We start from the raw sequence: 14,831 nt of genomic DNA, 5'->3' as shown, positions 1-14,831 counted from the left end.
TTTTCCTAACAACAGTTCACCCAAGTTCTCTTCAACTTTTTTAATTTTCGTGGTGAAACTACATACTTTCCCATAATGTCCTTGTTTACCACAGTTGTTGCATTCTGCATTCTTAGCAGGGCACTGCCATGCTGGGTGGCAGGGTGATTTCCCACATTTAGGACATGCTTTATGTTCCCATCTGCTCTGCACTGTTTTCTTGGTGTTTGGATAGCTCCATGTCAGCTCCTTGGCATTGTTTTTATGCGGTTTCCCACTCTTGAAGTGCACCACATCCATCGTTGCCTGGCTAGCACTCGTGTCACCTCTCAAACCAGTCTGTTTCTTCTTTATTGTCTGTGACTGTCTGGCTACTGTGATAGCTTTTGCAAAGGTGAGTTCTTATTAGGCTGCATCCTCCCTAACAGTGATGAAATGCCTCAACTAACTTTTCTCTCAAAGGTTTGTTGTGCAAAGCCCTACTCAAAGCTCCGTTTTGATAACAGTGTCCTCTTTTTCAGTAGGCTTCTGTAGTCTCTATATGAACTTGTTCATATAGCAATTTTGTCTTTGGAACAAAGTACTTATTGAAGCCTTTTTATAGTGCTGGAGGCACTGGTCACTCATTAAATACAGACCTCATTGCTTGTTTTCTATGCAGTATTTACTTGGTGAGCTTTGGAGGAATTGTTCAGATCACTTACAGGTCTGAAATGTGCTAGCCTAACTGTGTGGGCACAAGGCTCAGTAGCTAGTCTCATGCTCTTTAAGAAACAGTAACTATTACTTTCAGTTCATAGTTACATGTTTTAATGTAACAGGATGAACAGTGCAATATTTCTTATTCCCAAATTACGTTTTGTTATGACATTGTTATATATTTAAAAAATAAATAATAATAATAATAATTTCAAATATAACTCATCTGTCACAGTATTGCATGACTCAACAGCATAGTGCAAGCCTTAGCAAGTGTGTCCAACCATGCAGTGACTGCTCACAGCTTGCTACTGGTTTACAAAGGTAACATACACAGAACTAAATCACAACACACTAAATCACAATGACAGCATTCTAAAAAAAATGCCAACTATTTTCCATTTTTGTCTATCCTTCTTTTTGGTTTCTCCCTTATTGATTTTGGGCTACCAATCAGTAGGAAAATGCCAAATTTGTGGTTATGATAACTTAATAGTCATGGCTATCAAGAGTAAAGAGCTGCATGAGAACCTCAAACCAGTGACATGCTTCAAAGCAAGCAGCAGCAAACAACATACATTTGTTTCAGTTTTGTTTTGCCAACACATGACAAATGTTAAATCAGAAGTGGGTGTGCACCCTAACAGTGTAATATTCTTTCACACAGAAATGGCTTTTTTGTCAAAATGGGCTGATGCATTTCAGATTTAAAATGTGTGTGGATGGTAGAGACTAGCTCACCCAACAAAATGATCACTTTGAGGGTGTGAGATGTCATTCACTGTATTCCTGACGTTCCAGTTTCCAGAAATATCCAGTATTTAAAAGTGAATGACTTTTAATGGGGTGTTGTCATTATTACTTTGGACTGTGGAGTCTTTGTGATCTGCAAATGAGCTCATTCAGAGCTGAGCTAATTTTTCTAATTTACATTAAAAGGCAGGCAGTTTTATTTAGGGCTGGTACACCAGTCTAATGCCACTCAGGCTGGAGGATTTCAAAGTAATGAGATATTGTAAGCTGACACAAATTCTTCAGGCAATAAAAAACAATTCTTTGGCTTTGATTGATTTATGGACAGGGTCATCTGATGTGTGTCCAAATGTTGATGTAATGGAAAAGGCTTTCCCTACTGCCCTAGCTTCTTTCGGCGTGCCAAAAATACTGCCCTAATTGATCCTCTCTCACTATCACTTTCCCTCACTCCTTCTCCCTTGCGCTGTGTCTGAGCTTTCGGTCTTGTCATCTCTTGTTCACCCATCTCTCCACTGTCTCATTAAATTAGAGGACAATAGTTACTTTAATGGCAACATTGTTAATTTACTCAAACATTAATCTGCCATTTGTCCAGTTCATTGTGTGCTGAGCTTTCAAAACTATGGCACATGGACAAAACCAAGCCCCTTCCAAAGAAGCCATGTGCAGCCAGACAAGATTGGAATAGATGTGACAGACACTGAATTAGAGATGGGGGATAAACAGTGATGAGCTATATGCAAGCAATGTGGAGAGAAAAGCAAAGAGACAAAGGAAAGTGCCTCTTAGGGTAAGGTGGAGATAGTCTTGGTGGTTTTACATATCTTGCCAGTTCTCTTACTTGATGATTTGACATTTTTGTGGCAGGCCAGACGGTGGCCATTTGCTTCTTTCTCCTATGTGAACTTTATTATCACTTAGTGCCATTTTGGGGTTCGGACACTATACCCATAGTTCTGCTTCTACTATTGTATGAATGAGACCCATTAAGAAGTTAAATACCCCCGTGTATTGTTGTTGTGCAAGACGATCTTAATGTCTTTTTTTAAATTTCGTAAACATTTTCTTTAAAATCTGTCTGTAATCATTAATGCATGTGATTCTTCTCCACAGCTGAGCCACTGAGAGGCTTAATCTTTTGACTTAAATGGGTTTTTAAATGTACATAAGAATCTCGCAATTGCTGTGAAATTGTGCAGGGTGAAAAATTAGCATTGATCCAGCCGTTTAAGCAATTTAAAAAAGGAAAAAGATGAAACTTGTAATATCAGATCTTTATTCCCAACACGCTTACCAAACTGCATTTTGCTTTGTCATTCTCCCCTATGTTACTATAGCCATCTGCACGGTATGCGACCACATAATTTCAACTATGTGACTGTTACATGCTGGCATTGTTTTGCTGGGCAGAGGAGCCAGTGAGGTCCGTGTGTCTTTAGTGAGGTTCTTGGGGAATACCACATCCACCCTGCTGAATAACAACACCAGACAAACTATGTGAGCAATGTCCAAACAGGTCATGTTACAAACAAAACAGTCATTTGACAGCAAGGGAACAAATCTCAAAACACAGTGCATGAAACAAATCCAAATGGCCTTAGGAAAAATGCAACTTTTATTAAATTAGTAATAGTTTAATTTAATTCTTTATTTTTCATGTGTGTCAAAATGTTTTTAACATTTGAGTTCAATTTAGTCATTCATTTTGTTTCTGTTATGTGGTTTCCCTTTTTGCCATTCTGTTGTCTCTACAGTGGTAACTGTGAAAGTACTTCTGAAAGCATAAAGTTAATATTATAAGTACTTTTAAATATTTCTCAGTACTTTATTCACTTTCTTAAAAATTTTCCCACTGGCAAAGAAAACAATGTTTAAAAATATTATGCTTTTAATTGCTTTTGATTCCTTTCTTTGAAAAATCAATCTGACACATAACTGGATATTATTTATTATTCCCTCTAATAGAGGGAGAACTTTGTCCATAATATGTGATCACAGTAAACACCAACATTATTTACCCTGCACAAGCGCATTTCTTTTACTGTTATTGTGTTTAGACTTTCGCTCTGATTGAATTTGGAGTGTGCAATGCTGGAATTGCTCTGTGCATGAAACAATGCCCAAAACCTCAATAAACTCAAACAATGTTGTAAAGAAGACTAGGTCAAAGGTCCTCAACAACAGTGTGAGAGACTCATAAAATCATGCAGAAAATAATTTCTTAACATTATTGCTGCTAACAGTAGTGACAGTAGTGCTGAAGATGGTTTTGCAAGCTTCTTTATAATGGGGTGTCATTTTAACAGGACAGTATTTTTGTCAGTGATTCCTTGATGTGTGTTGTCCTCCCAGGTTTTGTCTTCTGCTTTTGATTGATTCCTGTGAGATTTGCATTGCTGGAGTTTATTTATTTATTTTTACTGTAAGTTCTGTCCAATTCCTGCATCAGAGTCTGCCTATGGTGCAAGCCCATTACTGATTCTAGCCATGAATGCCTCAGAAGGATCTGATTCACTCCAGGGTTTGACTTAGAATAAGTGTAGCAGCTAATCAGCCCAAGCTACTGTTGACAGGCCAGTGGACATTGCATTTAGAATGCACTTACCTATTCATGATCCAAAAATCTAGAATGAAAAATGTGTTAGAGACCCTCTTGCCCGGTAAACTGTTCTCCCCTTGTTTTTTACCAAATCCTTTCTCTTATACCACAGAATGAGCAATAACAGTACTGAATTACCTGACTGGTAGGACACAAGAGTGAGCTTCAGCTGAGTGGGCAAGGCATTCATTTAAAGATTACTCTCTAGCAAGTTTTTATTATGGAACCCACGGGAGAGAAAAAGCTCCTTTTCTCTTTCTCATCCATCAAGTTAAAGCAGAATGGCAGATTTTGTCTTCCAGTTCTGTACTTCGGTTCAAAGTGGCTTGACTGGTGTCTCTCTTGCTGATGCCTTTTTGTGCATTTTAGCCAAGCAAATCTAAAGTGCGAAGATGTCAAAAAGTGTCTCCCAGATGAGTTTGCACCTTTATATTTTCTACTGACTTAAATTCCCTAGTTTCCATGGATATCAGTCTGGACAATCTGGTGTTAATTACACATAAAGAGCACTCCCTGAAGCCAGTGAATTCCTTTAGCCCAAGATCCATCCTTCCATTTTCTACCACGTGTCACGGGCCAGGTCAAAGGAGGAGAAATCTAATCAGAGAAGTCCAGACTTCCCTCCCATCGGACACCTCCTGTAGGGTCATCCAGGGCAACACCAATGCATTCCCAGGTCTCTCAGCTGACCTGGGATCCTGAACAGTCTCTCCTACTGGGAGGACAGCCTTGTGCTCTTCTGGGAGGACAACCTTGCTTCGAGGCCAATTGAAAGTCTTGTTCCATGGCCTCACTGAACTCCTCCCACACCTTGCAAAATGCTCTGCTTTAACTACTGGCAGAGCCTCATTCCTCTGGGCCTCCCAGAACCAGTCAGCTGCCCCTGGAGTCCCACAAGCTAACCAAACCTGAGAGGACCCTTTTCTCATCTTGATAGCTCCCTTCTGTGTCCATCATTGGGTCCTGGGATTACCACTACAAATGCTCTAACCACCTTGCAACCATACCTCCTCAAAAATTAAGGTGCCAAACATGGGTCATTTGGACTCAATGTCGTTTAGCCTCCATCGAGGCACCAGGTGAGGTTATGTTTTGCCAGTATTTCTCAACTTGGCACGCTAGCTCAGATATCTTCCCCACAAGAGAGATGATGTTTCATTTCCCAAGAGTCAGCCCCAGCAGTTGGGCCTCAACCGCAAAAGCCTCCTGTGGGTGTTGAGCCACAAGGTGGCTCCAGGGCGCACCCCTGGTACCCCTGTCTCAGACAAGGTAAAGTGGTCCCTTGATTCCTTGGTCTTGCATAGGGATCATGTGGATAGTTCATTGTCTGCCCTTCAGGGCCAATTTTCCTCAGGGAGACCTTACCAGGGCAAAAACCCCTGACATCATAGTCTCTGGGATCTCTGGGATAACACAAATAATAACACCACAATAACGTGGCGTTTCACAGAGTGTTATTGGTCTGCACCATTAGACTGATAATACACCCATGTTCATCCAGTTTGAGCTGGTTACCCAGGAGGTTGAGAGTTAGGTGAGGTAAGTACTGGAAGATGTTAAAGTTCCAGGAAGCTGCGCCTTTGAGTAATTCTTTATTCCTCGGCCACTTAAGTTATTCACTGACATCAACAGACATTAATACTCACACGTCACATGGTGACAGGCTAGAAATGAGAGGGGATGTGAGAGATTTTATTGCTTTCTGTTCAGCCTGCTCAAAAACTAAACCTTGTAATCATCATCCTGTAGGCTCGCTCTATGTCCTTCCCTCCTATTCCTTTGTGGATGTGGTTCCACATTTCTGGTGACTTTGTAGCTGTTATTCCAAACTCAGAAGGTAACACAACTATTTTCTCTGTCAACAATTTCATCGTATTGCTCAACCTACTCTCTGCCAAAAAGGTTTCTCACAGGTCTCTCACCTTTCCAGTGTTTTCACAGTTACAAGCCTTTGCTCTTTCCATAACTGAAAGAGGTGTTAGTTCCTTAAGCTTAGCCACTTATTTGCAGGTGCTACCTTGCGTGGAGGAAGGTTTGAACAGCCTTGCTCCTGTCATTAGATGGGCCTGAAAGTCTGGATGTCCACCAAAGATCTGCCTGTACAGGTTGAATTTATGCATATTCGCTGCCCTTTTGCAGCCCTTTCCCAACTTCCCCAAGGTGGTCAGCTTTGTTGCTGTTTTTCCTCCTCTCAACATGCTTCAGCCAGGTCAATGTATGTAGTCAAGCAGCTCCTGGTGCAGAAGGAAGAGAAGGTTGTTGATATCTGGTCAATTGGGTGGGGTATGGTTCAGGTGCCTCTTAATAAGAAAGGGTACTCTGATGACCCACAGGAGCCCTGCATTTCCTGCTTTATTATAAAAAAAATACTCACCTTCTTTTATTGTTGTTAGTTCTGCTTCCTTTCTTAATTTCTGTTTTCCCATCAGTCGGCCACACCTGTGTCCATCAGTCAATTGCTAAACAGGTAGTTTATTGAATCTCTCAACTGCCAACAACCTCCTGAAACCACATGCCAACTGGACAGAGAATTTAGACTTTTTTTTTTCCTTTAGGGTAAATTGTAGCTGACAATGAATTGCAATACTTTTTAAAGAGCATTTCTTCCCTTGTGTGCATGCTTTCTCACTCTCTGAAAGTAACACCACAAATTACAATGTATTTTCTTTGGTGACAGGACATACATATGGCTTTAAATCAATATTGAGTACCTTTTGCTCACTTGTACCTTACCTGTTTCCCTTGTACCTTATTTTACCTTATAAATGATGTGCTTACTGGTGCTATTTTTTTTTTTGTTGTTGTTACTTTCAGGTTTACTCTCTATGCAGTGGATAGCCGAGGTAGTTACTCTGAATCAAGCTTTGTCTCAGTACGGACATCTTGTCCAGTGGTGGATGACACGCGAGCAGAAGGTACTCTCACCCATCATTTTTTGGGACTCTGCTTTATTGTACTCATCTTTATTTAATATTGCTTTTTTCCTTGCATCGCTTTCATGTAATCACAGTTTACCTGAATGGCTACTTATCCACTACTTTGTCTACTGTGCTCTTACCTATGCAATGTGCACATGCAAGATTGCACACTATGGTTAGCAAAATGTAAAGGCACACTCTACCAATTTGTAATGTCAATTTAATTTTTTAATTATAGCAGACAGAATTTGTCAAACAAAGTACTCAAGAATCCAAAATATGGGAAGGAGAGTGCTTTAGGAGGTACGGCCAGATTTACTCGGTGGGACAAATTAGAGTGAGGCTGTAATCACAAAAAAATGCACCAATGGGGGTGGAAAGTTCTGTGGGTGGGCAGCTGCTACTAAAAATGCACAAATTCATGAACACTATCCCGCATGTTCATTTCAGTAATGACTAGCACAGTCTCCTAAGAGTAGCATAAACAAGTACATCCAACAAGTGAGCAAGTAATCGACTGCCAAAATAATTCAGATTAAGGAGAGGCATCTGAAAGGCAATCGTGTATGTGCTGATATAAGAGCAAATGCTTCTGTTAGATATTGCAAGGGACTGAGTGGCGTTTTGGAGGTCAGGTAAATGTAATAGCCCAAGTGGAGCTCAGAATTTATCTAAAGACAGAGTGCTTATATTACAAACAACTCCACTGAATAACACCTCAAATGCTATGTAACATGTCTTCCACAAGTTTTGAGTCTGAATGGAGAATTCCTACCGATAAATGTGTAATATGGATGAAGTAGATAACGTACCTTTCAAAAAAATGCACAGCAGTTTTTTTGGTTTGTTTTTTTCTTTTTTCTTTTGTTTAGTTTTATTTTCATGGCCGATAATCAATCTGACCCCTGTTGTTTAAAATTCTGTATGTTTTCTGCATGTATTTTTACATATTCCCTTAAAATTTTAATCTCTTATTTACTTTCCTCACTTCTTCCCTCTCTGTTTTTCAGTCTCTAATTCATTCATCTATTCTTCCCGACAGAAACTGCAGACAAGGTGTACAACTTGTATAATGGCTACACCAGCGGCAAAGAGCAGCAGATGGCCTACAATTTGCTGATGGAGATTCCTCCTCCACTGCTCTACAGAGTCCAGCATCACTACAATTCTCATTATGAAAAATTCGGAGACTTTGTCTGGCGTAGCGAGGATGAGCTAGGCCCCAGGTGAGAATATTTGAATGTGAAACCAGAGCTTTTAACTGTGCAGACTTGAAAGATATTTCACATATTGTCATTTTTTATAACTATCTGAGGATTTTTAGGTGTAACAGATGTTTTATTGTCTTGAAAAATAATCCTCATTATTTTTCCAGTCTGTCAGTAACCTCACCCCTCACACACACTCAATCAGGAGCACCATTGCACAACATGCACACACACATAGGCTCCCAAACTGCTTCTACTGGAAAGCCAGTGGGCAAGGTCATCATAAAACCTTTGGGGTTACAGTTGCTCCTTACATCACCATGGTGATGCCAAAACAGCGTTTGACAGCCAAGCCAAACACTAAACGTGATATTCAGCTAAGACCCTGCTCAACCTCCAGCACCGTTTCCTCTTTTTCTCATAAAAAGCTCATCTGTGTCTGCACTGTACTGCACCGACATCCTGTCACCCATGACCCCGTTTAAAGGGTCACCCCTACTGATAGTTAGAACAGACAGCGCGACTGTATGGTGAAATGAAAACAGAAGCGTATAAACCAACAAAACAGAAAAAGAGGAAGTATAAACAAAATGTTTAAAATACGTAAAACAAAACATTGATATATGTAAGTCTGAGAAGGCAGTTGGCCCGGCACTGATTTTAGCAACATGTGATCTTAAGTTACAGCACATTGTTTTGGTTAATCCACCCCAATTGTCTGAAAGTACTCCTTTCAAGCCATAAATAATATAATAATTAAGGAATAACTTTGGTCTGATTATGCTTCTTTCTGATTGGTGAAGGGGGGTGGGAGGCACAGGTCAGCCACTGGGACTTAGAATAGGCATTGGAGTAGTTGGATAGTGTGTTTGTCTATGCGTGTTTGTGTGTGGGCAGCTGCGAGGGGGTGGAGGGCTGGAGTGAGTGGAGATTATTTACTGCCTGAAGTTGGCAGGGTTGAGCCTCGTTGTGGTAATTTACAAGCAGACTCTATTGGTGGTTCCTTTTAAAAGGTAACAGCATGGCCAAGTGAAACATAAGCACAGTCAGCACTACTCCAGTAGCTGAGAATCCCAGGGGCCCCCCACATGTCCACCATTGTTACAGCACCTCATGCAATGGTTGTATTTGTACATTGTGTGCATGGTTAATGCTTTCTTTTACTCTTACTCTGAATGCAAACATCTTATAATGTTATGTAGTGTCCTCGGCTGGAATGCCCTGAAACTGCATTCTTAATCAGTGCTTAACAGTCTTTTAATGAAATTTATAAATGCAAGGCCAAATCTTAACCGAGGAGTTGCCATAGACGCAACTTAAAATGCATGTTTTTTCTTCTTTCTGTTTTTGATCTCTTTGTTTTGTTTCATAATTGAATGAATTTAGTTTCTCTTTTTCAACCTTTTTCATTTTCTGTTGTTTTGGTTTTTTATGCCCTGAGTCACGTGCTTCCTAGTCAGCCTTGATAATGTGTTTGGTATTCTGTTGTTTCAGACGTAAGAATTTAGGGGAAATGAGAAAATGCCACCCCCACCACCACCACCCTTTCAGCGAATAAGTGAAAAGGATGTCTGTACTCCTTGCTTAACTAAAGACAGATGTTGATGTAGCAGACACTGCTTTTCAAAACAAAGTGAATTGTGTTTTTCTCAGTATGGACCTTTTTCATTTTAGCATATATATATATATATATATATATATATATATATATATATATATACATATGTATATGTATTGTAAAGTCTCTCTCTCTGTATATATATATAGATAAGTAGATATATAAATCCTTTGTAATCTGAGCTGACCTGACATGGCATATGGTTCAGTCATGGCTTAAACTTCAGCTCCAGACTCCAGAAGTTTGAGACAAAATTCTTTGTTTCACTCACTCTAGACAGCTGCCTCTGATGTATTGTTAAGCAGAACCAGCACCCAAGAACTCAAAATGCGCCATTGCATGTCTTGGTTTTGTCCCAGACAGGCAGTCTTATTAGATGGATGGGAGAGACTCAGATGCAGTTCTTTGAAATCTGGTGACATTTGTGCAGACAATTCATATGTGGAGACACAGATAAAGGCACAATCCTGATTCTTTTTTTTTTTTCTGTTTGAATTCATGTGTTAACTTTTTACCACTTTTCTTTTTAATGCATTAAAAATAGGTCTTGTTAGGAACAAACTGGTATCTTTAAACCAGGGCATTTTGTGCCTGCTGGATGAATCTGTTGCCTTTATAATCCCAATTCATTTTATAGATATTTTCATCAACAGCTGCTTATAATTTGTATGAATGACTTTCTTTGATGCTCCATAAAAATCCTAGCCATAGAACAACATCACAAGCATGTGCTGTTGCTCTGTTGGAGATGCATTTGGTAAGACATGGGTACAAAATGTTGTTCTGTGGTCTTTAAAATTACAACAGCATTACCATAATGACTTAAGATAAGGTATTTTTTGTTACCTTTGTCTAATTTAGAGGCAAAAGATATGACTTGGAGAGACTCTAATAAGTAACCAAACATCTCCCATAATGCATGATAACATGTTATAGTACTACTTGATAGCTAAAGCCTTGCCACTTGCTTACCCAGTGAATACAACAGAGTCCAGGAGAGAGCCTATGAAACAACATGTTGCTGCAAATTACTGCTGTCAGTGTTTTTTGTACTGAATAAAGGTGGTAAAAGTGGTTTACACTGAGGTCATGACTTGAACTGAAGCATCATTATTACGATGAGAAAGATGGACATCAGCCAGACAAGCTTAGGTATTTATACATTAGATATATATTCCTCAGAAATATATAATGTATAGTACCTTGATTTTCTGTACAGCTCTAGTATATATTCATTATGAAATACATTTTTGAAATTGTTCAGTAATTCTGCTTGTGTCCATTGTTGCCTAAACTTCAAGATTATTCCTTTTGCTCTAAAAGAATTTTTGCTCCAGCGATCTCATGTAATCTGCAGTTGTTTTGCGAACAGCAAACTTGAAAGAAAACATAATGATTTAAGTATAAAAGTCATATTTTTGTGATTTTATCTTCTTTAACAGAAAAGCCAACCTCATATTACGTAGGGTGGAGAAGATTAGCCTCTATTGCCGGTCCCTCCTGCGCAGCACCCACATCCAGAGCCGCACCGACACCATGGCATATGTCTACTGCCGGAGTGAAGAGGCACGACCTCCCACCAATATGTGGCATGGCTCTTTACATGACAGTCGCACTGCCTGCATGGAAAAGCTCATTTCTGTACAGCGTAACACATACAGCAGCACCAAACTCCGATGAGACAGGAGTTACGAAATGAGCAGTTCGTCTTTTGTTTTTTTCTTTTTTTTGCAAAATGACATCACTGATTGATGTACCTCTTCAGTACACTCTGCAGCAGTTGCCTCTCACTCGACTGTTGCATTTTGCAAATCGATTGAGGCTGAAAGAAAAAAAAAACTCTCACAGGACTTCATTCACTGGACGTTGTGTTAAAGCTACCGAAAAAAATATTTTTGTGTGGCCTACTTTTATTATGAGAAAGAAGATTATCCCAGAAAAAAAAATCCCTGACATATTTCTCCAGTGATGCCAGTGATTGCACATATCAATGAGAGACTGCAGAGTGAACATGTAAAATATTATTCAGACAAAAGAAAACTGGTTGACTTAAATACTTTGAATGTAAAATCATAGTTCCTTTTTGGTGCTTTGAAGCTTTCCTGGTACACTTAAAAGAAAGAGGAAAAAAAGGAAATATCCATAGTATAACTTATTTGCCTTTACTACCTTCATTCGAAAGGAGAAACTGAACTGTGTTAAAGCCAAAATCACTTACTTGTTTTTAAGTTCACATTAATTAAGAAGAATAACTACACTTTGCTTCAGGAATTTAAAATCGGTAAGTGAGAAAGCATGTAGTTTGACTTACATGACCTTCGATTGATTCACTTGAAACAGCAAGGACTTGTGTGGTAACAGGATTGATATTTGCCTAGTGAAATTATTATGCAAGACGGAGTAGGTGGCATTCAGACATTATATCCAGACTTTTGAGTTAGCTTTAATTTTATTGCTGAAATGAATGAATCATTTTCTTGTATGACTTTCTCGAACTGCAGTACCTATAGCCATGTTATATTACTTAAGTAATATAAGACTATTAGTATTAGTATAAAGAATTCTGATACTGGGGCGGTGGATGAAATCGAATCTTATATCTAGACTTTTGCAAGTTCATGTAATGTGTTTGTAATCTAATGATAAGTTATTGCTTGTGACTGAAACACGACTTGTCATTGTAGCATAAGTCCTGCAAATTGGAAATATACGAGACGCATATAAGAGAAGCAGTAACAGACCTAAGATTATATCAGATCTAAAGCTAAAACTGAAAATGTTAACTGGTTTTCAAAAGTTCTGCCCTCACAGCAGAATTTATACATTTTTTATATTTTTGTTTTTGCAGATAAATATAGCAAGCGTGATAATAAAGCTGTAGATCTGACCAACATTTTCCCAACAGTAGAAAACAGGACAATTACTGCTGACACAGATGTAAACATGAGGTACTGTACACTGAAATGTGAAGAATCAGTGATTGTAGGAATCACATGTGGTCTGTTTAATCTTCTTGTTTTTCAGTCCAATAACATATCTTCAAAGCCATGGATATTGTTTAACTGAAGATAAACAATGCCTTTTCAATATGTTCATCTCATGTTGTATGAATTGTAATAATAAATTATTATATTGTAAATTTTCAATTGTAAAAAAAAATATGTGTATTATTATGTGGCTTTGTCTTTTTCTGAAGAATGTGAAATATAAAAAAACAACATGTATAAAATGAGAGGATCTTTCTTTTTCCACTACAACAGACTTAATCGTTTAGATTTAGACCTGGGTCTCAGACAGATCTGAACCACTTACTCAGTCATCGTGAGTGGCTAAAACCCACAACAAACATGTATTCCAATTTTTTTTGCCACATCTGCAAATAAAATGTTTTCCTTGTGTATTTGATTTTTTTTATTTTTTTTTGTAACGCTTTCCCCATTTTCATTTTATTGGTTATTTCCCACCTGGTAGTTATTTTCCACCTGGTGTGCGATTGTACTGTTGTAATTAAAAATACTTTTGTTTGGAAGCGCATATTTTTCAGTTAACGTCAGTTTCTGGTAACTAATGCAATCCATAAAAAAAAAAACAGAGAGACAAGGGGACTTTGATGTGTCTTTCCAACACAATAACGCTCGCAAAGTTATTACTGTGAGTGATTGGATAATTGTCACAACTTTCAAACCTAAAAGCCTGTTGAGTACTTTCAGATTTGATACGCTCACACTTCCTTGTTTAATATTGCTCAGTTTTTCAAAAGAAAACGTGTAAACCCATATCTAAAACCTATAGTGTTCATGAAATCATTTTTTCTGTGGTAAGTATAACGTTTTTTCGTGTTAAAACATTCACAACTGATGATGGTTGTTGGAAAGTACTGCATCTTTTGAAATATCTGCACCTACTCAACTTATCCATATGCCTTTGCCTATGGGGTAATATTCCACCTGTGGAAGAATATTAACCATATCTGATAGGATATGAGACTTTACACAGTGTTAGTTTATGTGTAGACCTGCAATTTTCTGCCCAAAATAAAGTATCTCAACATGTGTTTGAAGGATCACCATGAAATTGTACGTAATGGTCTCCAAAAATCTTCAAAGCCAGTGACTAATGATCCACAGTAATTTTCCTCTAGATCATCCAAAAGCTTGATATTGGATGTTTTGAGTGCCGTATCTCAAGAACTATTTGAAGAATTACAAAGATTTTTCAAACATTTAAAAACCATGGATCCATCATCCATTATATGGGCACTGACATCACTCAGTAGTCCTTGTTTTATGACCTGTTACCTACACAGCTAAAGCACCTTCCACTTATTTTATGTTTTGTGGTATTTCACAAAATTTAGCATGCTGACATGGTAAACCGAAGTAGTGATTATGACTGCTGCAGACACCATGGATGACTATTAATGTCTGCTATACTTGTGTCACATCCACTTGAAGTCTGCCTCAAGGACGTATGTATGTTTAGTGTGGTGTTGTATGATTTCTGCCAAACAAGTCCACCCAAACAATTGGAGTATGAGGCTGACATCCACAAATTGCCTGGTTTTCACCTGTGGATGATGGAATTTACATCACTTGGATTCAAGCAGTTTTCCCTATAGTCAATTATGTGGGAAGCACGACCTGTTAAAATAATGTTAGATGTAACATTATGTAAACTAAGGTTGCCAATGCTGCCAGGCTACTGAATCAGAAAAATTCTGCAAAAAAAAAGATAATCAGTTTATTCTAAGCATCTGTCTTTGCACGATTTTATTACACTGGAACAATAGTTTGAATTTACATTGTACTTTGTTTCATCTAATTAATTAAAATTAGGTTGAAGGAGTAAGCAGTATTGATTATCAATATCCAGCATGTATCAACACACAGATGGTGTTTTATAGTTGTGGTTGTGCTAATTAAATGTGGCTCATATGACTAATGTGCTCGACTTGAAATGACACGGACCTCACAGGAGAGAAGCCCATGGTATGCAAACCACTACAATGAAGTTGCACAATATCGGAGCAATAACTGGATCACAATTAATTAGAA

General features: G+C 38.4%; 1 protein-coding gene across 1 annotated transcript in view; it reads left to right on the top strand.

Annotated features, from left to right (window-relative positions):
• Positions 1-13,232, top strand: part of astn2 (astrotactin 2) — a 303,516-nt gene extending 290,284 nt beyond the window's left edge. Inside the window, exons 21-23 of the mRNA XM_012916877.3 lie at positions 6,848-6,948; positions 7,994-8,177; positions 11,220-13,232. Of these exons, the coding sequence (XP_012772331.2) occupies positions 6,848-6,948; positions 7,994-8,177; positions 11,220-11,457 (523 nt within the window). The 3' untranslated portion in view covers positions 11,458-13,232. The remainder of the gene's footprint in view (positions 1-6,847; positions 6,949-7,993; positions 8,178-11,219) is intronic.
• The last annotated feature ends 1,599 nt before the right edge of the window (positions 13,233-14,831 follow it).

This window comes from Maylandia zebra, linkage group LG7 (assembly GCF_041146795.1).
Source record: "Maylandia zebra isolate NMK-2024a linkage group LG7, Mzebra_GT3a, whole genome shotgun sequence".
NCBI classification, from domain to species: domain Eukaryota; kingdom Metazoa; phylum Chordata; class Actinopteri; order Cichliformes; family Cichlidae; genus Maylandia; species Maylandia zebra.
The sequence above is the reverse complement of the archived record's forward strand: the minus strand, read 5'-3'. Positions and strand labels throughout refer to the sequence as shown.